At 44.4% G+C, this 25,028-nt stretch overlaps 4 protein-coding genes, 1 long non-coding RNA gene and 1 other non-coding gene across 8 annotated transcripts; 3 read left to right on the plus strand and 3 right to left on the minus strand.

The window, feature by feature from the left end:
* Positions 1 to 119: 119 nt before the first annotated feature.
* On the minus strand, positions 120 to 6,100 carry LOC117859934 (factor of DNA methylation 1). 2 transcript variants are annotated; one of them, XM_034743130.2, is made up of 9 exons: positions 5,934 to 6,100; positions 4,946 to 5,088; positions 2,300 to 3,192; positions 2,008 to 2,189; positions 1,803 to 1,892; positions 1,432 to 1,716; positions 1,062 to 1,271; positions 605 to 860; positions 120 to 506 (listed from the first exon to the last, which is right to left on the minus strand). In XM_034743130.2, exons 2-8 carry the CDS (start codon positions 4,966 to 4,968, stop codon positions 633 to 635), a joined length of 1,911 nt encoding a protein of 636 aa, XP_034599021.1. In that variant the 5' UTR covers positions 4,969 to 5,088; positions 5,934 to 6,100; the 3' UTR covers positions 120 to 506; positions 605 to 632. The 2 variants fall into 2 exon arrangements, with proteins under 2 accessions (XP_034599021.1, XP_034599020.1); XM_034743129.2 differs by lacking the exons at positions 4,946 to 5,088; positions 5,934 to 6,100 and adding an exon at positions 4,309 to 4,613.
* A 578-nt stretch (positions 6,101 to 6,678) lies between these two features.
* TRNAR-UCU (transfer RNA arginine (anticodon UCU)) lies at positions 6,679 to 6,751 on the plus strand. The gene has a single exon. It is a non-coding gene; the product is annotated as a tRNA-Arg (tRNA).
* A 350-nt stretch (positions 6,752 to 7,101) lies between these two features.
* On the minus strand, positions 7,102 to 15,246 carry LOC117861326 (general transcription and DNA repair factor IIH subunit TFB1-1). Of its 2 annotated transcripts, XM_034744859.2 has the most exons (20): positions 15,086 to 15,245; positions 14,478 to 14,556; positions 14,122 to 14,189; positions 13,976 to 14,039; positions 13,484 to 13,619; positions 12,775 to 12,850; positions 12,578 to 12,670; positions 12,386 to 12,430; positions 11,758 to 11,814; positions 11,390 to 11,545; positions 11,249 to 11,314; positions 10,665 to 10,788; positions 10,149 to 10,205; positions 9,946 to 10,070; positions 9,669 to 9,860; positions 8,694 to 8,807; positions 8,526 to 8,603; positions 7,914 to 7,961; positions 7,628 to 7,696; positions 7,102 to 7,505 (listed from the first exon to the last, which is right to left on the minus strand). In XM_034744859.2, the coding sequence occupies exons 1-20, from the start codon at positions 15,158 to 15,160 to the stop codon at positions 7,425 to 7,427; spliced, it is 1,803 nt and encodes a 600-aa protein (XP_034600750.1). In that variant the 5' UTR covers positions 15,161 to 15,245; the 3' UTR covers positions 7,102 to 7,424. The 2 variants fall into 2 exon arrangements, with proteins under 2 accessions (XP_034600750.1, XP_034600751.1); XM_034744860.2 differs by lacking the exons at positions 7,102 to 7,505; positions 7,628 to 7,696; positions 7,914 to 7,961; positions 8,526 to 8,603 and having other exon boundaries at positions 8,700 to 8,840; positions 15,086 to 15,246.
* Positions 15,247 to 15,313: 67 nt separating this feature from the next.
* On the plus strand, positions 15,314 to 16,582 carry LOC117861667 (uncharacterized). The gene is made up of 2 exons (XM_034745236.2): positions 15,314 to 15,630; positions 15,911 to 16,582. Exons 1-2 carry the CDS (start codon positions 15,463 to 15,465, stop codon positions 16,580 to 16,582), a joined length of 840 nt encoding a protein of 279 aa, XP_034601127.1. The 5' UTR covers positions 15,314 to 15,462.
* Positions 16,583 to 21,664: 5,082 nt separating this feature from the next.
* On the plus strand, positions 21,665 to 24,961 carry LOC117860607 (GDP-mannose 3,5-epimerase 1). The gene is made up of 7 exons (XM_034743941.2): positions 21,665 to 21,824; positions 22,818 to 23,234; positions 23,551 to 23,644; positions 23,746 to 23,875; positions 23,968 to 24,100; positions 24,202 to 24,409; positions 24,530 to 24,961. Exons 2-7 carry the CDS (start codon positions 22,819 to 22,821, stop codon positions 24,689 to 24,691), a joined length of 1,143 nt encoding a protein of 380 aa, XP_034599832.1. The 5' UTR covers positions 21,665 to 21,824; position 22,818; the 3' UTR covers positions 24,692 to 24,961.
* On the minus strand, positions 23,279 to 23,750 carry LOC117860608 (uncharacterized). Its single transcript, XR_004641526.2, has 2 exons — positions 23,472 to 23,750; positions 23,279 to 23,369 (listed from the first exon to the last, which is right to left on the minus strand). It is a non-coding gene; the product is annotated as an uncharacterized lncRNA (long non-coding RNA).
* Positions 24,962 to 25,028: the final 67 nt, after the last annotated feature.

Genomic DNA, 25,028 nt, shown 5'->3' on the forward strand with positions numbered 1-25,028 from the left:
ATTTTCTTAAAAAAGCTGACATGAATACAGTGGTTGGACTTTAGGGGAATGAAAATGTCGTACACAGAATCACAAGACTCTGCATTGCAAGTTTGCAACTAGATGCCCAATGCATAGTCTAAGGAAACTGAGAATATCAGATTCAGCTACCAGGTCATGAATCATTCATCACATATAGCTCATGTCACAGAAAAGCAATGCTAACCAGCAACCGCATTCAGTCAACGAAATTTGTAGCAGGAGCAACACATCGCACATTGGACTATTGGAGACATGTCACAGAGTAATGGCAGCACCAGACAAGATTACAGTTACCAAAGACTGAAAGAGAACGTCTACTCTAGGATATTCTCCAATCTACTTGTTTTAGACCCAAAAAAGAGGAACAGATAAATTAAGCTAGTTGAGCTTGCGCCCTCCAAGGTGAACACAGCCGTGGATTGACCATCTTCAGTAGAAGTAGCGTCTGGACTTGCCGGTGATGCTGATAGTTAGCTATCCCAAACCTGCACACACACAGATCAAGGGATCAACCACTTATTAAAAAGCACAAGAATCAGAAAACTCTCAGGAAGTATTTACTGGATGCGACAAGAACACAAACCTTGGCTTTTTTTCAGCGAGATGTATATCTATCTTCGACGTTTCAGTGCTTTCCACTGCTTCAGGACGTGCTGTATGGCTTCGGTAATGTTGGCCTTTCTATTCTCTTTGTTGTTCCAGAGTTCAGATACCACGTAGCTGCCGCTAGCGTTGTACTCATTGATCTCCAGCAAAGCTGTGGTCACAGCCTTGTAAACCTCTTCACCGAGCTGCTGCTTCAAACCCACCAGTTTCTCATCCTTGTCATCAATGACTTGCTGAAACATGACACATCACATTAGTGCTGCCAGATGATATGTTCTTCTTGGTATGATTGATTAACGCAGTTAAATTTGAGGTTTAAAATGTTATTAACCTACGCTTGAATCAGCTGACAACACTAGGAGGAAATATTGATCTTTCTAGCCAGAAAACTTTGAAGGAAGATAAAAGATGTGCATTCATTCCATTGGCCATACCTCTGCCGTTGGGCCTGTGGTCACTATCTTGAAAGGATGCCAATTAGGGTCCTTCAGTTGCTCTTGCCATGATGAGCAAAGTTTAGCTGCTTTCATGTCAGCATCGTCTCCATATCTTTGCTTGCAAGCCACAAGAAAGGGCTTCCCATCCAGTTCACCCATCCTCTTGATTCCAATGTTACTACGAGGACCTAATAATTCTGCCAAACCCTACAAGACATTCACACAAGCTCTCAGTCAGAGTCAAAGTACAGTCACACCAAGTTTGAAGGAACCAACATCTTAATACGATTAACTTTGAAGGAATCAGTGTCAAATAAGGTATATATCTGCAGATTTTTTCTGAAAATATACTGGCATATGACATTACCGAGATCAGCTCTTTCTTTGCATCTTGAATCTCATTATTGGTCATCCTTTCTTTAATAACAAGAGTTTGATTGAGAGATTCAAGATCTTCCATCTCCTCGATTCTTTCGTTCAGTTCTGCTGTCAGCTCCTCGGAACGTTTCTTCACATCAACACCCTCTCCCTCCATGTGTTTCACCACCTCCAGTTTGCCTTTAAGTTGTTCAATATCTAGCTCCAGCTTTTGCTTTTCATCCACCTGCCTTTCTAACTGCAAGATTTTGTTGAAAGCAGCCTCCTTCTCTTTCTGTTTATTACAATCCAAATCAACTTCTGCTGCATGAAAACTAAAAGAAAACTCAATATCAATAAGAAAAGGGACAGTGTACACACCTTGTGTTTCTCAAGGAGCTGTAGCGCACGTTCATCAGCTTTTTGTTGCTCAATTCGAGCCATGTTGAGGGAATCATTTTGGTCAGCATTCTGCAGGGAAATAAGGACCAAGACAAGTATCAGTAAGCATTTCATTACTGGCGAGATTGTGACTGCTATTCAGAAACTTTCTGAAATGTGAAGATATATAGAGATGCATCCATACCTTTTTTCTCTCTTCCTCCAATTTTCTTCTTTCCATGTCAGTTTGAGCAACTAATTCATTTAGTTGCCTGGATCTCCTTTGGATGTACCTCTCTTTCTCGACCAACTGTGTTCTCAGCTTATCAGTCTCTTGAAAAACTCTCTGTGTATGTTCACGAGCAGCAGACTGCATATTCCGCATTTCTGTGAAAAGCGTAAATAAAAAAAATACAATTTTAGAAGAAAAAAAATAGCGTAACATTCATACAGCTCTGGCAGGAGACCTTTTCAAAAGTAAAATTCAGCAAGTGTACCTTCGTTATAACGCTTGTGCAGCAAGTCACTTTCTTCCATGGCTCTTTGAAGGGAGAGATTCATTTGATTCCATTTGCACTCTAGCTCCTGCACGTACTTGCTTTGAGCAGACATCTGTTGTGTCAAATTAGCTATTAGATTGTCAGTTTTGCTCGACATCTCCTGTTCCAGATCAGACACTGTCTTCAGGTCACCATTTGCTGATAAGAACATACCAACTGGATCATCTGATTTGTAATCCTCCTCTCCCGCCAGCCATCCAAATACATAGTTTCCATGCCGCCTTGTCTCCTTCCAGTTCATTTTACCCAGGCGTTGTGACTTGAAAAAGTTCTGGAATGCTAGTGCATTCTTGAACCCAATCCAATCCTTGCTGAAGAGGACGATCCCACAACCAGTATACCCATTGGCACCATATACAGCAGTATATTGCAAGGGTTTGAAGTCAGCTAACTGCTTCATCAGTATGGCTCCACCCCCCTGAGTTTGTTCGGCCGGAACATTTGTGAGGATACCCATCCAGGGCCAAACAAACACTTCCTCATCTTTCACTGACTTTGGAGGGTTACTCAGCGCAATAGCCTGTAGTGGTGGCAATGTGGCTGCTGCATCAGCATGGTCCTCTTTGAGGAGTTTGGCCAGGGCCTGGTGATTTGCCTTAACCTTTGCAGCACGGTTGGATGCGCCAACCCCTACAGCATGCTGAAGCAGCTCATTGTAACGGTAGTCCTGCTTCTTCTTTCCCGGACAGAATGGGCACCTGAACCTGTCACTGCCCAGCCTTGCCACAAGTTTGCCGGACTTCAGGTTCAAGTATGACTTCTCAGAATAGTCATCAATGTCTGTTTCACTTAGTTCTGATGATTCGTCAGAGCTGCACTCCATTGCAGACCTAAGAGATACGGAAATCTACAGATCAGAACATTGCAGTGATCACTCAAGCAATAAGTGTTATTTCATTATTCAGTATGACTGAAATCTATATCAAGGGGCACTATAGTGGTATGCATATCACAATATTCAGACTTCAGACACACACAAAAAAAAACATACATCAGACAACAGTGGAAGAGGCACAACTGATAATAAACATGTACATTTGCATCAAACACTAAAGAGTGAGAGCCCTTTCTTTGTTCTGTAGCACTTAAATCTCAACAATGGTGTAAGCATTAACACTGGTGTGCGTATAACAATGTTCAACCACATCAATGGAAACATGAGCATGATTAACATCTACGTTACTGATGCAAGCATTAGCAGTGGTGCACAAATACAATGGTCAGACACGTCAGATGAAGTAATTAACACATGGATAGCAGAAGAACAGTGAAAGATGTATTTCCATGTAAATTAATGGCATAAGCATTGGCTGTTGTGCGCGTACACCATGTTCAGTCACATCAAAAGAACACATAGATGACAGAACAGTGCAAGAGGCATTTCTGAGCAGAACACATAAAAGTTGCATTTGGATCACATGACACATTCACAAATTATGGGGCTAGACAGTCTAATTCACATCAGGAAAAAAAGACCTATGTTTACAGCATAGCCTTTGAAGCAGTGGTGCACATATATAATGATCAGAGACATCAAAGGAACAAATTGATGGTAGAACAGCACAGGATGGCAAGATGCGTTTCTGGGTAGCACTAGAACATATAAAGTCGGATTTGCATCACCGCACACATTCTTAAAGCATGTCACTAGGGATTCTCTAGTTTCCACAGCAGGAAAGGCCTGTATTTTAAATTACAACCAAGCCTTGTAGCAACTGGTTTAGCATACAAACTAGGATGACCAAAAATTAAAGAGCACATACCACAGCATATCGTAACAAGAGCAATAATAATTACAAAGAAAAAAAATTCGTGGTTACACAAATTAGGCACTAGCCAAGAATCCCAAGAGGATGCTCTACTAATCACAGAGGACACCCAGCACACAAGTTCGGTATACCGGGCCCTCGACAACACCAAACAATGTGAGGCAATTGCGCAAACACCTTGCGCCCGTGGTCAAAGCAGCGGCATCTATGTGAAAGACCCGTCCCACTGTCCCAGGCAGGCAGGCAGGCAGGCTCCCCGGCACTGGGAGAGCACAAGGGAAACCTCCATCGGCACCACCGGACGATAGAGGGCGTCGGAGCGAGCTGGACGTGAAGCCGACGGCGGTGGTGACTGGCGAGGTGAGGGCACCGGAAAAAAGGCGAAGCGGGGAACAAATGGGCAAATGGAGCAAAAGCGGGGGGAAGTGGTCTGGACTGGGCCGGGAAGGAATGGCTTCCAGGCCCATCTACATGTGGGCTCCATGTTGGGCTGAAATCCGTCTCCGGATTCTCTCTGTTTCATGAATGCATCGACTGTGTACTACTACTACACGATTGCAATCGTGCCAAGAACTCAGGATGCAAGAACATCCAGCAGAATTTGTACGGGTAGATGGAAACGAGACAAGAACACAACAGATCCAAGTCAAAGCAAAGCACGATTCATTTAAAAAGAAAAAAAAGCAAAGCACGACGTAATTCGACGCGTCTACAAGATCCCATTCCCGTGAGATACACTGATATGCACGCATCAAGAAGAGAGGAGCAGAGAGAACAGGGAGGAGGGCGCTGCAGCAGCTGCTGCCGCACGTACCACATCTGGCGATCGTGGGCCATCGATCGATCCGATCTGCGCCGACGACGGGGCGGAGCGGAGAGGATGAGGGGGACGACGGCGACGCCTCCTAGATGAACCGCGCCGGCGATGTGCGAAATGTACCTAGCAGAGCCCTTCACCTGCAGATATAGCAGGGGAGCGGGGAGGGAGAGCAGTTAAACTAGCTGCTGGCTATTAATTAACCGTGGAGCGGAAATTAATTCCCCGAATCTTTTGCGATACGACGATGTGCGGTATGAGTAAAGAAGGAAAGTGCAGGTGGTAGTATTACACACTTTGCGAATTGTGTGTGATGAGATCAGAAGTGAGATGGGTTTGAGCAAAGAAACCCAGGCGAGCAGGAAACAGGGGAATAATAAGGTGCCAAAGAGAAAAGGAAAAAAGAACAGTCAAAACCCCGAAGCAAGCCGTTCTTGATTTCTGTCCCTTTTCCCCCCCTTGTAGCGTTAGATATCATCATCGTCACACCGATTTGTGGACGACGCATCTGACGCGCGTGAGCGATCGGAGGATGCACCGATGGAGCACGCATTTGCCATGGCGGCCCCCCCGAAGCGACATAATTAAATCGGGGAGAAACAAACAGACAGACAAAAAAGAAGGCAGCGCGGCGGAGACGATCGATCGATCGATCGATCCAAGTATAGGCAAAATCACTGGAGAAAAGGAGCAGATAGAGCAACGAAAAGGAGGAAGAAGAAAAAACGCTGCAGCATTTTTCTTGAGAAAAGAATGAAAGGAAGGAGGAGGAGGAGCTAGTAGTAGTCCCAGCCCATGGGAGCAAACAAAAGCAGCAGCAAGAAGTAGGCAAGAACCGAGCGGTGGCGATCATCATCAGTACGGAAGGAAGACGAGAAGAACCGAGCGCTTAATTGCGAGAAAACCCCACCACACACGCCGAAAGAAAAGTCGGAGCACATCGAGGGAAGGCCGGAAGGGGGATCGAACGCACGCCAGCACTCACCGAGAAGCGCTGCCGGCGGTATCGCTCGCTCTCTTCCTCCTCGTCCTCGTCCTCCCACTCCGCCGCCGCTTGCGATCGAGGCAGGGGACGGAGGAAGAGAGAAGCGGGGGGAGAGAGACGATGGGACGGTGCGGAGGAGAAGAGGGTTTTCTCTGGCGCCTGGCCTCCCTTTCCGTTCTTCGCCGCTTTATAGGCAGGCAGAGGCGGAGGGGCAGCCGGCCAGGCCAGCCAGCCAGCCAGCAAGCAGGCAGCGGCGGCTTCTCTGCCTGCGTGGGCCCAGGCGCGGCGCGAAAAGCGAGCAAGCGGCCAAGTGAAAAAGCGTTGGTGTACTTGGTGGCAGCGGCAGCGGGCATGTGATGGGCCCAGGGGGCGCGCGCGCGCGTGTTGCTGCGACGTTCCAGTTCCAGCTTGCGAAGAAGGCAGGGGGGGCGACGCGCGCGTGGTTGCCTGCCGCTGGGCGCTAGCTGTTGCTTTGGACCGCCCGGCCGGGGCAGCGGGACCGGGGGGTCGCGGTTGCACGAGGCGGGGGCGCTTCGTCTCCCTCGTGGCGTGGCTGCCCGCAGCGGCAGCGCAGACATTGGCACAAGCCGCACAATCACGCCACCACCACCAGACTAGGCTACCCGCTGTGGCCAGCCAGCGCCCAGCGGCCTCGTGAGGAGGAGCATGAGATACGCGCGTGAAATACGAGGCACACGGCTGCGTAAAGGTTATATATAATATTGCGAATGCATTGGAACAATAGGCGCCCATGGCCTAATGGATAAGGCGTCTGACTTCTAATCAGGCGATTGTGGGTTCGAGTCCCACTGGGCGTGAATGTTTTTTCCCTCTTTACTTCCCCCCATTTTCAAGTTGCTTATTTTTTCTAATAAAAAAAACCATTTTCCCTCCTTTTTGTTTAGCTAGCTGCATCCCTTTTCCTCCTCTGTTTTGCACCAACTGTGTCCGCGGGCGTTGCGAGAATCCTTATGCTTCTTCTAACCATACTTGGTATTGGGATGATTTCCCATTTCGAATTCTAGACCATCCAAACACTTTATTCAGAGCTATCAATACCAATTCCGAATTTTTGAGGCTCAATACCTACATCCAAAACAGAAAAACAGGCATGACCCCTCTGATGGGAGACTACCCAGCGGCAAGGGACAAAAAATAGGAACGGGAGGAATCAAAATGGTAGTGCCCGGTTATATCTCGAGTATCCAAGAACGCCACGTACAACGCGTCCTCGCAAAAAATTGGCAGCAGCAACATCCGTTACAAGTCACTATTCACTCAGCTATAAACAACAAATGAGAGATACATCAAGATTCTTGTTGTGCAAAATCATGGACGCCTCCGGCAGTCAAAGAGAAAACGGAACAAAATCGTCGGAGCCTCCAGAATCGCAGGATCATAGACGGGAACTGTACAGCAGCTCTTTTTATGTCAGGGCACGGGCCCCCTCCTCTCGCCTCAATGTGTTGGTCAAGCCATCTACTAGTAGGCTCAAAACCCGTTGGATTTGTTCCCGGCCTTGGCCGATTTCTGCTGCTGCTCCAGATCATGGCTGAAGGCAGCGTCCAAGGCCTGGAAAACAACACATGGTCAGTTGGCTTTGCCGCCATCTTGATGTCTTGATGGGAGAACACTCCACAGGAATATGGCACCCTTAAAACTGAGATTCAAAGTGAGAGGAATGTTTGAAGGACCTGAGTCATGGGCTTTACTAGCCGAGATATTTCATGCCTTACATCAGGCTGTGCTGATTCCTTTATTGCCTGCAAGGGACAAGTTGCACGAGTGGTGTGTTATTCTCAATTAACTATTTATCACCAAACTCTTTCAATGACATGTCCACGAGAATACATAGGAAATGAGATCAAAGGTAATTCAAATATAGACTCCCTTAAAGTGGCATGCATAAGGGGTTTTATTACAAATCTAAGCAGGGAAGAGGGAGGGAGACAGAGAATCGATGTGCTGAGAAAGATTTACCTGCAACTTTTGATATATCTGTGTCATTGCGTCCTTGACTCTTTGAACCTTCAAAACAAGTAAATGAACAACTAAGCAAATGGCACTACAAAGAAGTGCATATCTGCAGTGAAGCTTTGCTTTGCCACAAAAGAGTACAAGCAGGAATGCAGGATACAGCTTCTTTTCTGGATGTTTCAAGTGTTTAAGACAGTGTAACATAGATAACAGTCTTACTCAGTTAGCCTACCAAAACTGGTAACATTAACTACAGTAGGCACAAAACCTTCAAACCAGGGAATACCTAATCCACAGCTCCCCTATGGATAATATACTGTACAGCACAATGTTACAGTGTGCTATTTTTCAGTGATGGCATTCTTACCAAATCAATGCAGCATGCAAAATAAACTGAACTATTTAAGACAAACAGCAAAAACATGATGGATGACACTTCATCTAGTCCCATAAACCAGCTAAGTTTTGCCCTTATAATGTGAAATCAAGATTTCTTCACATCCTTGGAAGATGAAAATATAGCCGCAAAATAATTATAGGTAAAACTTAGCAGTTGGTACTAATTTCCACCGGAATACCATGCGGATTACACTGACGATGATGGGGTAGATATACCTTATTATAAAGGACTGTGCTTGTTATTGGATATGATGACCAGAAATGGCGCAGCAATTCCTGGATAGCCGTCCAATGCTGAGAAAAACAGATAGTTGAAATTCCATCAACACATACGTATCCATACATACAAAATGAATCCAGACGTGAATAGGTACAGCATCTCACATCCATAAGCTCGTCCCTCGTATGTTGAGGCACCCGACCAAGGAGACCCTCTTGAGGATTCTTGAGGTTAAGTCTCCTTGAACGTGAAATCCCTTCATTCAATTCATTAAGAACCTAGGCCCATACCATTTAGGTAGTTAGGATTTCCTGCTCATGCAATTTAATAGCTTAAGAATAGAGAAGCCACAGTAGCAGCAACACAACATCATGCAAATCATGCATATGTACAATTCAAGTCATCAAGTGTTTATAAGCTTAGAACAGACAACTGTTGTAAGAAATATGAAGTATGGACTTTACATATTAAGAAGTGTGATAGCAATAAGTTAAGATGAACTGATTCACTAAACGATAGATCTATTCCCATGAGGTGACTGTACGGACTTTATATGATATATTTAGGATTGGCAGAGCTCCAGCTCCTAGATCCATGCAGGATTAGGGTTTGTAGAATAAAATAAAGTGGTTTAAACATCTGGTGATGTGCAATTCAAAATGACCTCAATTTGCCAACAAGAACTTCTGGAGCTAGGAATGACCAACTCAAAAAAAAAAAATCGAGCTGGACCTCCGCCAAACAAACCCTTAGATGCTTCCTAATGCCTTGCACGTATCCTACAGTTAACTAACTCTGTTGATCACACCAACGGTAAACACCTTATTACCACTGGCTTTTGTCTGTTCCCAGTTGACTAGTAGATTCAGAGTGGCAACCATATTTGCAAGTGCCACAAGTTCTGCATGGTGGTGGAACTCTGAAACTCATAACTGATGGGGAACTGACAGAAGGATTTAAGTTGCCTTGCAGTATTCAAAGTACCATTATCCTGAGCTATGTCTCTGAATTCCTCTTGGTTTGACCACTACCTCTAACAATTTATTTAGCACTGAATCAGCTATTACAAAGAGTTCAATACGCTGAAAGTAAACTAAGAAAAAGTAAAAGAATAATCAAACTGTTCATAAAACTTTTACCTTAACAGCCATATCTGACTGAATAACTGTACAGTTCGACTTATTAACTTTAATCGAAGATATTTGATCCGTTAAATGATGGAACGCTTCTTCAGTGCTCAAGCTGCAATTACGGGATTTTCTTCCATCATTGCTCGCACCTAAAGATCTCAGAGCATTTGCTTGTTGGGAATCAAAATACTCTCTCGGATCCTAACAAGAAAAATGAAAGACAAATTAATACATTATTTCCTATTTTGGCATCCATATACTACTAAGCCATGAATACAAGCTTTACCTTTATACAAAGTGGTGCATAGGGAAGGCTTTGTGGAGCTTGCAGATCCTCTATCTCTGTCATTCTGGCCACCTTCAACAGTCTCTCATGACTAGTATCATCAACAGCAGAAGTGGAAGGTGGTTCTGCAGTTAATAATTCATCAGCACACAAGGTATTACATGTGAAAAAAGATTCGATTGAATTCCAATGCTATTTCTAACCCTTCTTGGACCTTGCAAGGGCTTCCGCTACACTCTTTGCATCAGTCAGCTCCACATCTACAACACAAACAAAACACAGTAGAATCGCTTATGGATTGAAAGATAGCATAAACAATCGGCACTTGGCAGTAAGAAAATGAAGAAATAGAATTGCAACATAACATAGGAATCTGCTCTAACAAGAAAGGGAAAGAATAGACACAACAGAAAGTCACAGAGCAACTACTACAAAAACACAGTTTGCAAAGCAAACAAATGGTTCAGGCTAGTTGATTTGTACAATCATGAAAGAGTTACAGTCAGAAAAAATGATTCAAATGGGTGGCAAACAAAATAACTGAAATCATATTACTCAGTTGCAGAAGTATTATCGATGTGTCTGGGAAATCATGAGAATGGTACCATCTCAAAGCCAACCACTGATGTCTGCTAACATCATAACGAGCTTGAGCAATCAATTGTATTTAAGAAGACAAAGTTACATAAGGAAGTTTTTTTTATTGGGTCTAAAGCTACCTGAAGCTATCCCTTCAAGAACAACAGCGGCATGGCGATTCAGCTCCTGAGACAGTGTTCTCCTGGCAAACTCACTGTCATTGTCAACTGTCTCTTTGCTGCCATCACGGAGAATCCCATGGTCCTGTGTATCCAAACACATAATTGATTGAGCAGTAGTTTCAACATAGGATAGGAAAGAGCAAGCAAATTTGCTCAATATGAGAAAGTTTAGAAACTGCATTTGTCTTATAGATACAAAGAAACGGTAATGCTACAGTACGGACATCTGGAATTTTAAAAAAATCGGACGCTCCGACATATGTTGCAATAGTTAAGCATCGATGTTGCAACTATTGTTTCTGCATGTTTCACAGTGGATGTTGCATGAAACATAGTGTTCATGTTGCGGTGGGAATTTTCTATCCTAGAGTCGAACGACGTAGTCATTTTTAAACATCATTTTTCATGTTGCAAATCGTGACCGCTGATGTTGCACTAGTTAATTTTCAATGTTTCGTCGGAGCGTCCAATCGAAAATTTTCCATCATACGTCCGGGAGCTAGCAGCACCGATAAAGAAAATAATGGGAGAAAGAAACACACCGGAAGATGGATATAATCATCTCCAGCATCTGCCTCCATGTCTAACGTTGGATCGACTTGTTTTATCTGCAACCAATAATTGAATCACTTCAAAAGTTGATAAAATCTGAAGTACAACTGCAATAGTTGATAAAACCACACCTTTAACTTTGCCTCCTTCACCAATATATCGTCATTCTTCAGGAAGACGGCTAATTCCTCATCTTCAGCAGCCTCAGCTGCTGCTGCTGCAGTGTTTTTTGTCCTAAGTAGATACTCAGCTCTACAGTACTTTCTCCAAAATTCTAGGTCTGTCATCTATCCACAGAAAATATAATAAAAATGAGAAGATGATTATAGACTAAAGCAGAATAAAGCACACTCCAATCACCACATCCATATTGAGGAGAAAGCTCACTCTGAAAAATCAGCATCAACTCACACAGCAACAGTAATGACACTAGGAACATTTTTATGCCTGAATTTCCTACAGTACATGCTATTATATTGATAATATAAATAGGTCTTACCTTTTTCGGAACGAAATCTAAAAATGCCCGACGAACAGCAGGCTTTTCAGCAAAAATCTGTAACATAAAAGGATAGATGGCGTTAACAACTTAGAAGAAGTGTATCTTTAAGACTTTTGCATTATCAATTCATTCCAAAATCCAGATACACAATCATGTAATTCAGCAGCTGCTTCCACACATGCCTCAGGTACAATAGTGTATTCTTGGGCAAATAGAGCCCAGTGCAGGTTGGGTTCAGAGCTATGGACTCACAATTTCGGATCAAGCACCTGGCTGGCAAGGGTGCAAGCACAATTTTCAGACTACTCCCTTTGATCACGTCTAGTTGACATGTGCCCAATGGAAATTATATTTCAAGAAGCAAAAATAACTTAATGAAGGATCATGGCATCATACATGAAAGCTATTAAGGAAGCAGAGGAGGTATAGATTGCAAACCGTTGAAAGCCTTTTAATAACAAAACTTTTCAGAAATTCCGTAACCCAGTGAAGTTTTTATTGTCCAGCATAGTGTAGGTGTAGCAAGTTTGCAATGATAACAGTCGAGGAAACAGAAAATGATGCTACCAAGCAGAATATAGGTATTGGTTCATGATAACGAGGCAACAGAGCAGAAAGGTCATACCTGATGTATCATCTCAGGTGTGAGATTGAAAGTAACCTTGTTTGTCTGTAATGCACAACGTATAAATAAACAACAGCCATCAGAAAATTCAATGTCTTAGAATAGAGCATTGCAAATACCATAACACAATATACAATATCCAGGTCTAAAATTATGGTATATGGCTACAACAATAGGATTTTTGTGACATACCCGACCATCAGCTGACGGCCTAACATCAGACATCGCAGTCTTGAAACCAGGCTTTTGTTTTGATGCTTTATTTGCTACATCATCAAGTAAATTCTGCAAAGATCATAACGAAATAATGGTTCAACTAAAGAAACATAAAGTTGTACTGCCAAAAAATTAATGTTGAGGTAACAATATACAGGATAAGTGAGTTTTACCTTTCTTGTTGCCCAAAATTCAGATTCTTGCAGAATATTTCCAAGAACAAACTTCTTATGTAATTTCTGCAATTCACTGTAAAGGAAACCAATACTCAACAAAACTGAGTAATAGAAGAACATTTTGCCTTTTGTTGGGTATGATAGTTTGCAGATTTTTATGCCCTATTTTCTCTAAAACTGGACTTTTAAAATTCCATATATGTAGCATGCTCCAGAAGAGAAACAATCGATAACAGTGGTCGAAGTAATTAAAATCAATTGTACGATAAAAAACAAGACAAATACCATCAGAATTATATGAAATAGTACAGGTAGAAGAAAAACTCTGTCCTTCATTTAAATCCTTTAAAAGATGCAATGCATATACACCAACCATTTCCAATATGGCACCATACTACCGGTATCAGCCTTCTGATGTGACACTGTTAACTGTTTGCAGCAAAGCTTACTTAAAATCAACAATAGAGACTAAAAGCTGAAACTCTAATACTTTCTTTATGTACAAGATCATAAGAAAAAATAAATCTATTTTTTATAAAAATAAAATCTTAAAGATCACTAATCAACCAAACACCTGAAAGAATGTATATGAGCTAAAGAAATTCTGCCAGATTAAAACTTGTGCTAGTAATATTCAGCTATCATCACAACTTCACATTCCAGATATCAAAAGAAATAGTGTGGGTACATCAAGTAATCACATTACCTATCTTCTCGCAACAGTTTCACACGTCGCTCCACTTCAGCAGCACTCAGCTGTTCCATACCAGCAGATGGAACTGAGATTTCAGGAGGCATGGTTGGTCGAGGGGGCATCCCTTGATGTTTGCCTAAAACCCTAGCTGTGAGGAAGATGTATTAAGTTATGAATGTGTCTTATTCAGCAATAGATGCATGAAACTTAATGTGGTAACTTTCAAGTGAGTCTGCCATATCGAACTTGTGATAGTGATCTTTAATAAATGGTTCCTTAATCTTTAATCTTTAATTTGGTATATTCCTTAAGAAATGGCTCTCAGTTATGTTATAGTGATCTTACTATTACTAGCATTAGCCAAATACTAGGTCTACAAGGAATGAGGTAGCTAGTTGGTTTATTATAATGCAAGTAACTGGTGTAGAAAATAAGTTTATTTGAGAAAACAACAAAGTATTTCACTGTTATGGCAGCATTCACTAACTACAAAATGAACATTACCTACAAAGTCTCGACATAGGTCGCGGTTACCAACATTGTCAAACTCAAACATGTAGCCTCCACCCTGAGAAAAATATGTAAGCATCTCACACTAACCTTAACCACAATAAAAAGAAAAGGCAAAAAATGCTATAAATTGCTCAAACCTTGTCAGAATCTTTTGAAAGATTCAACAATGCTGGTTTGTTACCATCTACCTTGTTGAACTTGTGACCTGGAGCACAGGGGAAGAAAAGCTGTAAAATTACCATGAATCGCATCCTCAACATACATAGAACAAACCCAACTGTTTCAGTATGCATGAAACTCTATCAGACTAAAATTGTTGTCTTAACTCTAGTTATCACCTATCTCAGGTTAAATCATTTAAAACGATCCAGCAGTAGATATGTTCTAGGTATGTGAAGATCAGTTCCACAGTTAACTAGGAATACTTAACTAGCTTGTATGCCAAATTACCAGCATAATAACAGAACTTCCATGGACGAAAAGAAGTGCATACCTTTGATACTTCGGAATTCGACATTTAGCTTCATTGCCGACCTAGGATCATTTGGGGTGAAAGTGAACTTATCATCGTTCTGCAATCAGAAGGACACGGAACCGATCACATTTGGACCCAACAAGGTGTTGCTGAGAAAGGAAACGGAGCAGGCGCAATGCAAAAGGTACTAAAAATAAACGGCAAGATCAAAAGACCACCATTCATACATCATACTTGAATTTGCGCCAACCTAACCAATGGTATAGCTCGAACCACAAATTAGCTTGGTTCATCCCTCCGCATCCGAATCTCTCGGGTGCGGAGCGTAACCCACAAAGCTGCCCCTATTCGGTGCCTCGGATTTCCTAGCGCTGATCAGCACAAACCCGCGGGCACCTCCAGCTCCACCGATCCAATCAGCGGCAAGTCTCCACCCAGCCCTCGATTCAATTTGCCGCGCCCTCCCGGAGGCCAACCGAAACCCTCGCCCGCAACAGCGGCGCATCCCAGAGGCTGCTAGTGCCCCCAGACGAACCGTGCGCGCACGCCAGGAGGAGAGGAGAGGGAGGGAGGGCCGCGCGGAGGGGGGAGAAGGGGAGGGGTGGGGAGGATAGGGTGGCACGCACCATGCGGAGGATCCCTGGGGTGCCGGGGTCCTTGAGAGTGGTCTTGTACTTGGCTCCGATCGTCAGCGACCCCATCGCCGCCACCGCCGCCGCCGCGGTGGCTCGCCTCGCCCCTCGGTCTCGCTCGCCGGCGTCGGAGTGGTGCGGAGAAAAGGGGTTAGCAAGCCTCCTAGAAGTAGAAGCAGGCTAGTGTGATTTCGGCGCGGTGGGCTGGGCCGTAGGCCCGTGATTCGGTCCATAAAGGCCCATTTGATCCGAGGAGGAGTAGGCCAGGCCCGTCTTCCTCCAGCCGTTGTCTCTCTCTTTGCATCGTCGTCTTCCTTTGTTCCTCGTGTGATCGTGTGGCGTCACGAACTGCGGCATTGATCGGGAGGGATATGGGGTTGAAGAAGGAGGAGCTGGACTACGTGCTGGTGCCGCTGGGTCTGGCGGTGATGGCGGTGTACCACGCGTGGCTGCTGCTCCGCGTCCGCCGCCGGCCGGCGACCACCGTCATCGGTGTCAACGCCATCAACCGCCGCATCTGGGTCCGTCACGTCATGGAGGTGGGATCCATTTCTTCTCCTTCCATTCAATTACTGTTTAATAATCTAATAAGTACATTAATCGCGCGCTCTTAAACTTCGGATCATATGCATATGAGTCCAGGCGCCCACATGATCCCATCGATGTGCATGCATTAATTTGCCTTTCCTTCTGTTTGATTGTTGATTAACCAAACCAAACAAACAAAATGCAACATGCATGCAATCCAAGAACTGATGAATTGGAGCGGAAATCGTCAGGGTTTATCGATGATAGTAATTAATTTGATTTTCTTTGCAGGAGCCGTCCGGGAAGCACGCGGTGCTGGCGGTGCAGACGATCCGCAACAACATCATGGCGTCAACACTACTCGCCTCGACGGCCATCACCCTCAGCTCCCTGATCGCCGTCCTCATGTCCAGCGGCGGCGGCGGCGGGAGCTCATCCACCACCGCCACCGCCTCCTCCAACGACGGCGGCCTCCTCCCGGGCGCGCCGCTGGTGTTGGGCGCGACGGGGGTGCCGGCACTGTCGGCCAAGTTCTTCGCGATCCTCGTCTGCTTCCTCCTCGCGTTCCTCCTCAACGTGCAGTCGATCCGGTACTACAGCCACGCGAGCTTGCTCGTGAACGTGCCGCTGGGCGCGTGGGACGACGGCCGCGGCCGGCGCCGCCTCCGGCCGGGGCGCGCCGCCGCCGTCGTGTACGTGACCGACGTGCTCAACCGCGGGAGCTACTTCTGGTCGCTGGGCGCGCGGGCATTCTACTTCTCGTGCCCCGTCTTCCTCTGGCTCTTCGGGCCAATCCCCATGCTCGTCGCCTGCGTCGCCATGGTCTGCGCGCTCTACTTCCTCGACGTGTGCAAGGACTGGAAGGAGGAGGAGGGAGGCGGCGGCGGCGGCGACGACGACGAGTGCGTTGGTGACGAGAGGGCAGCAGGACGGAAAGGGAAGGGTGCAGAGCAGCAGGTGTAGAGGCGTAGTAGGTGCTAGGCGTTAGATGATCACTGGCTAGTGATGAAGCCTGAGAGTGAGAAGATCTGATCGTTAGTTAGATGCATATGCTGTTTGGGATCGGAAGGCCTAATTTGAAATGCAAGAGGACCTCACACGATCATCGATCGGTTCTTTCTTTATTTGTCGATCAATGCAAACAAATTTGTAAAAATCTGAACATGTATAACGAACGGAACCACGTAAAAATGAATGATTATTTAGGCGAAATTGCAAATATCATCTACAACAATGCAAAAGCAAAATAGTTTCAATGATTTACAAACCACACCCACAAGTATTCGATGATGTTGCAAGATGTCTCACCTGAGTTTTTTTATTTATGTTTTTCCTAAGTCATCGAAATGAATGGTAGGATTTAATATGTACATGTTTCTTCTAAGTTATCGTAATGAATTGCGGATGTGTAATACTTTCCTAGTTCCAGCCTCTAGGTTCTCGTGCTACACAACATTCCAGCGAGGACACCATATCACCACACACACGCACACAGCACTTTAACACCTACATGCTCCTCCTACCGCAAGAAAAACAATGGTAACCATGGGTGGATCACGACGATGTGGATTTTGATAAATGAAATAGACGCTTACCAATATGAATGAGATAGGGACGAAGCAAAAAAATCATACAAAGAGGGGATCAACTAATAATATTTTATAATGCACAGACAAATAATAACCTCTAAATCAATTTATCATAGCAAATACAATACACATGGAGCATGAGAGGGTGAAAGGATCGTGTGATGCCTAGAGGGGTGTGAATAAGCTCGATCTGAACACCTGAAAATTCTTCGCAGCGGAATTAAATACGTCGGAACTTCTGATATTGTGCCGGAACTTCTGACAGAGTCGGAACTTCCGATAGAGTAAAAAATACTCTACAAAATTCAAATTTAAACAGGTTTATGCAGAATCTATTTGAATCATGTAAAATCTATTTGAATCAAAAGTTCAGCAAAGATGTCTAGAGACTACTGCAGGTGAACTTTGTAGAAGGAACTTCACGAGATAATAGATCGGCACAAAACAAGCTCTAGGTCAACTAGAAATGAAGAAAACAACAAGCACACGAGACCAAGAATTTGTTTACCGAAGTTCACTCTCACTAAGGAAGCTACGTCTCCATTGAGAAGCTCACAAAGAGCCTGGTCCTCACTAACCCTTTACCTCTCCCAATCAACCACAAAGGAGGATTGAGTTACTTACTATGAATCCATAAAGGATGGGGTGATACAAACGTTTCCGGACGCACCACACAAAGAGGGCGCTCAAACGGGCGACACCTAGAAGCAAGCTTCAAGAGTAACAAACGTGAATCGAAAACCGAAGATGCTTCAAGTGCTCTTAAGATGAACAAGCTTATCCTCACACTCAAAGAAGGAGTCTCACACCTTGAATCTTCCTCTCACCCAAACACTAGCTCAAATCTCTCAAGGATAGCTCAAGAAGGGATTTGGAAAAGTGTAGTGAAGCTCTTGGAGGTGTTTTGTTGGTGGGCAACCAACAACAACTAAAGGAGGAGGTGAAGGGGTATAAATACCCGACTCTCAAAAACTAGCCGTTACAGTGCTGTTAAGTAACTGTCGAAACTTCCGACTCTATTCAAATAAATTCGCTGAGCACCCCCTATCGGAAGTTACCCAAAACTTCCGACATGTGTTGGAACTTACGATCCTGCATCGGAACTTCCGACCCTCATAGAAAAAGTGAGAAAATAGCATGTGCAAGTGTGGTGGGTGGTGTCTTTCATAGGTGTTTAGCATCTCAAATAAGCACTTTGACAACTTCAAGCTAGTCATCTGTGTCCCCCTTAATAGTGAGGTGTTCCTATATTCAAATTCAAAAAAATAGAAATCATAAAAAGATCTTCTTTTAATGCTCCGACACCGTTCTTCAAATAATTTGTGGCCCTTCCTTGCACTTTTGCATCTCTTAAGATTTAAACCTGTCAATTTCTCGATAAAATCATTAGTTCTTTAATTATACATGTCATCAACACCAAAATTTACTTAGGGGGCCAAATACACTTTCAGAGGGGAGGGGGGTATATGGCCCCTCCCAACCACTAGTCCCCTATTAGCTCCATCCCTAATAGGAGAGCTAGCGTGACAAGAGGTAGGAGAACATGGGGAGCATACGGGGTGATCGGTGGTTAAGATTGACTGCCACTGCAACAAAGCGAAATGAGTCTCTCATCGTGATTGACTCTTGTAATGCATTGTTGGCAGAGGAGTGATGTTGTGAATTTTGAAATGTCTTAGCGGATCTAGTCCCCTCGCTGATCACCATCGTTGAATAGATCGGATCAGGGAAAGAGTTAGAGAGAGGGAGAGAGAAGAAAGGGGGCTCCGCAGGAAGAGGATTGTACTATGAGAGAAGCGTAGGGTCACTTAAGACACATTTTGTTTTAGCTAGATTTTGTGCACCATTGCTTATATATAATTTTCATAAGAAAACTATTATATTCCAACATCTATAACGATATTCTTCTAGACCAGCAAAACTAAATGCCATGAGTTTAGCTAATCTGAAGCGGTTGTGGAGTAACCCAGATACATTTGATCAGACAGTCCCACGACAAGCCAGCAGTGCACTAATAACGGTAGCGATGCCCGGCAACTGAATACTATGTTTCAATTTTCTCATTCATCTGCATGTTTCCTTTGACAAAGGACAGAGTTCACTTTTTTTCTCTTGCGTGATCGTCTTTAAGGCCGCGCGCAAGATCATGTGAGAAAAGAAAGCTTTGTTGCTTCATTTTATTAGTAACCCTTTAATTAAAGGTGTGAAACATACACCGACCATTTCTACGTGGCATCCGTCCCAGCTTTCTGATGTGTTACACCGTTTAATTTGCAGCAAAAGCTCATGAAAACAAAAAATAACGGCAGGCAAAGTAATAAAACGTGAAAAGGCTGAAACACTTTATTTGTCTACGAGACCCATGTTTACACCAAGAAAATTCTGCTTAAAAGTTGTGCTTCTTCAATTTCATCAAAACACAAACACACGACACCACACCACAAATGCACGCTCCCGTGACTAGAAGAAGGGGGGAATTTTCGATGCGATGGGCTAGGGCGTGGGCCAGGTTTGGTTTAGGCCAGCCCATCTTCACTCGAGCACATCTCCCTCCTCCTCCCTGTGCCGGGTATGTCACGCAGGCACGACGATGATCGAGGACTCGTATTATAGTCGTCTCGCCCGTCCTTCCCTCCATCCTCTTTATTTCTTTCCAATCAATCAATGGGTGCAAGTCGCACGCACGCATGTTTACTACTCCCATCCGTTACAAATTGCAGGTCGTTTTGACTTTTCTAGGTGCGTAGTTGTTGCTACGTACCAAGATATCTATGAATCTAAAAAAGTCAAAACGACCTGCAATTTGCAATGGAGGGAATACTTGAGAAAGCTTTGTTAATTTCTTTTGCGCTTAGTTCCTCCAACATAATCGATCACGAAATACCGCATTTTTTTTCATTGACAAGGACTAGCGCATTATTGTATTGCTAGATGCTAGACGCAGAGGTATACTCACTCGATCCCATGACGAACGACGTGCATGCATGTGCATGCTCGTACATTGTTTGTTTATTATATCGCGGTCCGTCCGGTTCCAAATTAATTGTTGCCGTGGGCATGAATCAGATGTCCAAATTATTATTGAAACACGAATTTAAAACGAAGCAGCCTCGGTGGCCTGGCCTCCTTGGCAGCCGTGGCGTCGTCGGCGAGAGGCCCTGACCTCGGGATCCGAGCCTGCCTGAGCTCGTCGCGTGGCCGCCGGAGTAAACTAATATAGCCCGCGCGGCCCACTTGTCCGACACTCCGCTCGCTGCTGGTGGGTGAGGCCAACCTTCTGACCGGATCGCCGACGTGCGGCCCACCACGCTGGCTGTAGCCTGCCAAGTGCCAACCGCAGCGCACCTCATGTTTTTTTTTTTCGAAACGTGCGCACCTCATGTCACCCTGCGAGTCTGCGGTATCTTTTTTCCCCCTCCGCTCTCGCTCGTGATCTTGAAGCGTCGTCCTCTTCCGCCCGCCCGCCTGTGTTAAGTTCTAATCCCTTCGTTTGAATCTAACATGTTTTTGCTTTATCCTATTCCTAGGTTAGTAAGTTCTTTCAAGTTATAAGTAAGAAACTTTAAAACTACTACAATTGCAAATTTGTGTTTTGTTAAATCCATCGTTCAGTATATTTTTCTATAGCATGGTTCGTTTGGTATTGGAAACGTTGGTACGATTCTTCTGTCAAACTCAGAACAAGTTTGTCTTAGAATAAATTGAACATATCTTGCATACTTTAAAGTAGAGGGACTATGATGCGGAATCATGCGGTTTTTCACCTGTTATTTTGGGCTTACGACGGTCGAGACTGGTCTCGCCACATCTTACAGCTAAAATTTATGGACAAAATTCTATAAACAGTCCTTTTTTTCCCCTTCAGAATAACACGACGTACTCCCAGCATCCTAAAATAAATGTCTGTTTAGGAAATTTCAGACACACAAGTAGTGATGAGAAAGGTCTATGTTGCCCCTAATAACTAATGCTAATTGTGATTGAAAATCGTGTTTTTCTGTTTAGTTTTCTGGATCCTAAATAAATGCACGTGCATTGAAACCAGAGAAATAATATCAATTGGTCATTTGGTTGGCTCCACGCGCTTGTCCATATGCTTTTTTTTTATTAAGGTGAGTGTTGTTTTAATTAAATGAGGTTTATTAGGAGGTAAAATGATATTTTTTGTGGGAGAAATTTTAGAGTCTAAATGGACATTCTTCGCAGGGTGGACGGAGTATGTTATTTCTACTCTCTACAGATTGACAAAATGGATGAAGAAATTAGAGAAATATAAAACGGATCATTCCTGAAATCACAGGCAGGCACTGGGAAAAGGGTGGCAGGAGTGGTCCAAGTTTTTTTTCCCAAAAGGGACAAAAATCTTGTCAATCTTGGTATCTCATCGCTTTTTCCTCCCAAAAAGTGCAGAGACCCCAAGCTTTGGCCCTTCCTGTGTCCTCGCTATAAATAAACAGCCTTCAAGAGAGGGGCCTGCCTTCTCTTTTCTTCTCCCGTTCATCCCCCCGCGTGCGCGCGCTCTCGCGGCGACGACTGGGCGACCTCAGCCGCCGCCCTGAACCACGTGCCCAGGTCCTCGTCAGGAATTTCGCCGGCGACGAGCACCCACCCACCAGGTACGCCCACCGCTTCTCTTCCCTTCCTGCCGTGCCGAAACCGAGCACCCAATCCCTAACACAAGCTATTTGGCTATTTGTGTTTTTTTTCCAGAAATATTATTTGGCTACCTATATTCGGATCTGATTAGTTACAATCGTACGCTGTATTATGAGTTTATGGCTACTAAAATCGATTTTTTTGCCAAAAATTATGTGCGCCCCTGCTCTGCTATAGGCAACAGTAGAGGTAAAAAGCCTTGGAATTTCATCCTTGTATGTGTCTGTACATGTTCATGGCCTCTTACGATATATTCATGAGCTTCGTGCTCTGTCTCCTTGTTCTTTTCCGATCATGTAATGGATGGAATTGCTACTCTGCTACTAGCAAGGTTGAAACTAAAAAGGCTCTGATTCTCTGAATTTTGCCCTCTGAGATGTGTTTTTTTTTTTGAAACCCTCTGAGATGTGTTTTTTTGCACATACTCGTAACCTCATATAATGTCTGGGTTTACCAATGAGCTTTGTGCTCTGTTTACTCGATCTTTCTCATTCATCTGCCCATGCTTACGCTTTTAAGTCAACCAGATCTGCAATTAAGCTAAGAAGCTTAAACTCTGGGCACATCCAGATTCCATTATGCTATGTCGGACAATATCTATTTGCCACTTGCATGCACGACTTGCTGCAAAGGTTCCCTCAACCCATGATTAGTTTACAATTTGGTGTTATCTTGTTTTTTATGGTATATAGATGTGACACGTTGAAGATACATTGATGGTTGATGAGCTGGACTTTAGCAATTGATGTGTACGTTACAGTGGCTTGTTCCGTTTCTGTTCCACCAACTATTCTCTTCAATCATACTTCTTTTGTCAATTGGATCAATGCAATTTTGTTGCGTTCCAAATTATGTGTTTTTTTTCCATCCATATTAATAGATAAACCAAATAGTTCTTATGCAATCAACTGTTCTATGTACTGATAGTTGCTTCAAATGCCGTTAAATGACAGAATGGGGAGCAGCGAGAAGACCGTCAGCACTTATGGTGAGTACACCTATGCTGAGCTGGAGAGGGAGCCCTACTGGCCCAGTGAGAAGTTGAGGATTTCCATTACTGGGGCTGGTGGTTTCATTGGATCCCACATTGCTCGCCGTCTGAAAAGCGAGGGCCATTACATCATCGCCTCTGACTGGAAGAAGAATGAGCACATGACTGAGGATATGTTCTGCCATGAGTTCCACCTTGTTGACCTCAGGGTCATGGACAACTGTCTGAAGGTTACCCAAGGCGTCGACCATGTATTCAATCTTGCTGCTGATATGGGTGGCATGGGGTTCATCCAGTCAAACCACTCTGTCATCATGTACAACAACACCATGATCAGTTTCAACATGCTTGAGGCTGCACGCATCAATGGTGTGAAGAGGTATGCCACTCCATTTTGTTATGTGGCTGGAGAGTGCTGCTATATATGAACAGAATTTCCTATGCATGTTAGTCTTTGGGAAGTTCTGGTTACAGTTTGAGCTGGCGGATTTTCCACTAGTATCCCAGTTCAGACCTGTATGCGGTCAAGTTGATAATGAGATTCACCAAACTAAAAAGGAAAAGAAACAGGGCACTTTGGGTCAATTAGAACTATTTCTGTTTTCTGCTGTCTTACTTTCAAGTGCGATGCCTGAACTTCGCATGATATTGTTCAACTCACTGACTAATATTTTGTATCTTTTGGGGTCTTGCAGGTTCTTCTATGCCTCGAGTGCGTGCATTTACCCAGAATTCAAGCAGCTTGAGACAAATGTGAGCCTGAAGGAATCTGATGCCTGGCCTGCTGAGGTGTGTTTATCTGAAATAAAGTGGCATTTTCTTTACTGTCAATCGGATGAGACATGGCTGAACACTGAAATTTTAATTTCCTTGGATCTGTTACCTTTCAGCCTCAAGATGCCTATGGCTTGGAGAAGCTTGCAACTGAGGAGCTCTGCAAGCACTACACCAAGGACTTTGGCATCGAGTGCCGTGTTGGCCGTTTCCACAACATCTATGGCCCCTTCGGAACATGGAAAGGTAAATCTACCATTCTCTGGTGATTGAGCCATACATTAGCTCGATTAATGAGGCGATAATTCAGTTTGTTTGTAACATTATCCTTCCAACAGGTGGCCGTGAGAAGGCACCGGCTGCCTTCTGCAGAAAGGCTCAGACATCTACCGAGAGGTTTGAGATGTGGGGCGATGGCCTCCAGACACGGTCCTTCACCTTCATTGACGAGTGCGTTGAGGGTGTCCTGAGGTATGCGGCTTCTTTTCATATCATCCGAATTCCAAACCAAACAATACTAGCCTGTCTAGAAGAAATGGGGAACGAACATGATCCATACCGATTATGTCCAGGCTGACCAAGTCAGACTTCCGCGAGCCGGTGAACATCGGGAGCGATGAGATGGTGAGCATGAACGAGATGGCCGAGATTGTCCTGAGCTTTGAGGATAGGAAGCTGCCCATCCACCACATCCCTGGTCCCGAGGGGGTCCGTGGGCGCAACTCTGACAACACCCTTATCAAGGAGAAGCTAGGCTGGGCCCCGACAATGAAGCTCAAGGCATGCCTGTCACTATCTTGCTAGATATTGTAGATATCTCTGCACAGATTGCAGTAATACACACATATGCCTAGAACTTGAAAGAGACGATTTCTGATGGAGCTGTAAATTTGTATGCAGGATGGGCTGAGGTTCACCTACTTCTGGATCAAGGAGCAGATCGAGAAGGAGAAGACGCAGGGTGTCGACATCGCGGCGTACGGGTCCTCCAAGGTGGTGTCGACGCAGGCGCCCGTGCAGCTGGGCTCCCTCCGCGCCGCCGACGGCAAGGAGGGCCTCTGAGGCCATGGACTGTGACTGATGGCTTGCTTGGTTCAGCACTGCATACACACGGAGTTGTTGGAAGATAGAGTTTTGGCAGCAACCATACCGTTTTGCCCCTTCTGAGATTGGAGACGATCTTGTTCTAGCATTCAGCGCCCCATTATAAATTTTGGTGCCATCTTGTTAATTGCATGTATGTGTTCACTTTCAGTCTTTCACCGTTGTACTCCTTTCATCCTCTGGACAATGATGGACAACAAAATTGAATCCCCTGTGCTTTACACTTTACTGTGCATGTTGTACAATAAAAATCCTGTTCTTTTCCATTGAAATGTGATAAGTCTCCTCAGAATTA

Source organism: Setaria viridis, chromosome 6 (assembly GCF_005286985.2).
Source record: "Setaria viridis chromosome 6, Setaria_viridis_v4.0, whole genome shotgun sequence".
NCBI classification, from domain to species: Eukaryota; Viridiplantae; Streptophyta; class Magnoliopsida; order Poales; family Poaceae; genus Setaria; species Setaria viridis.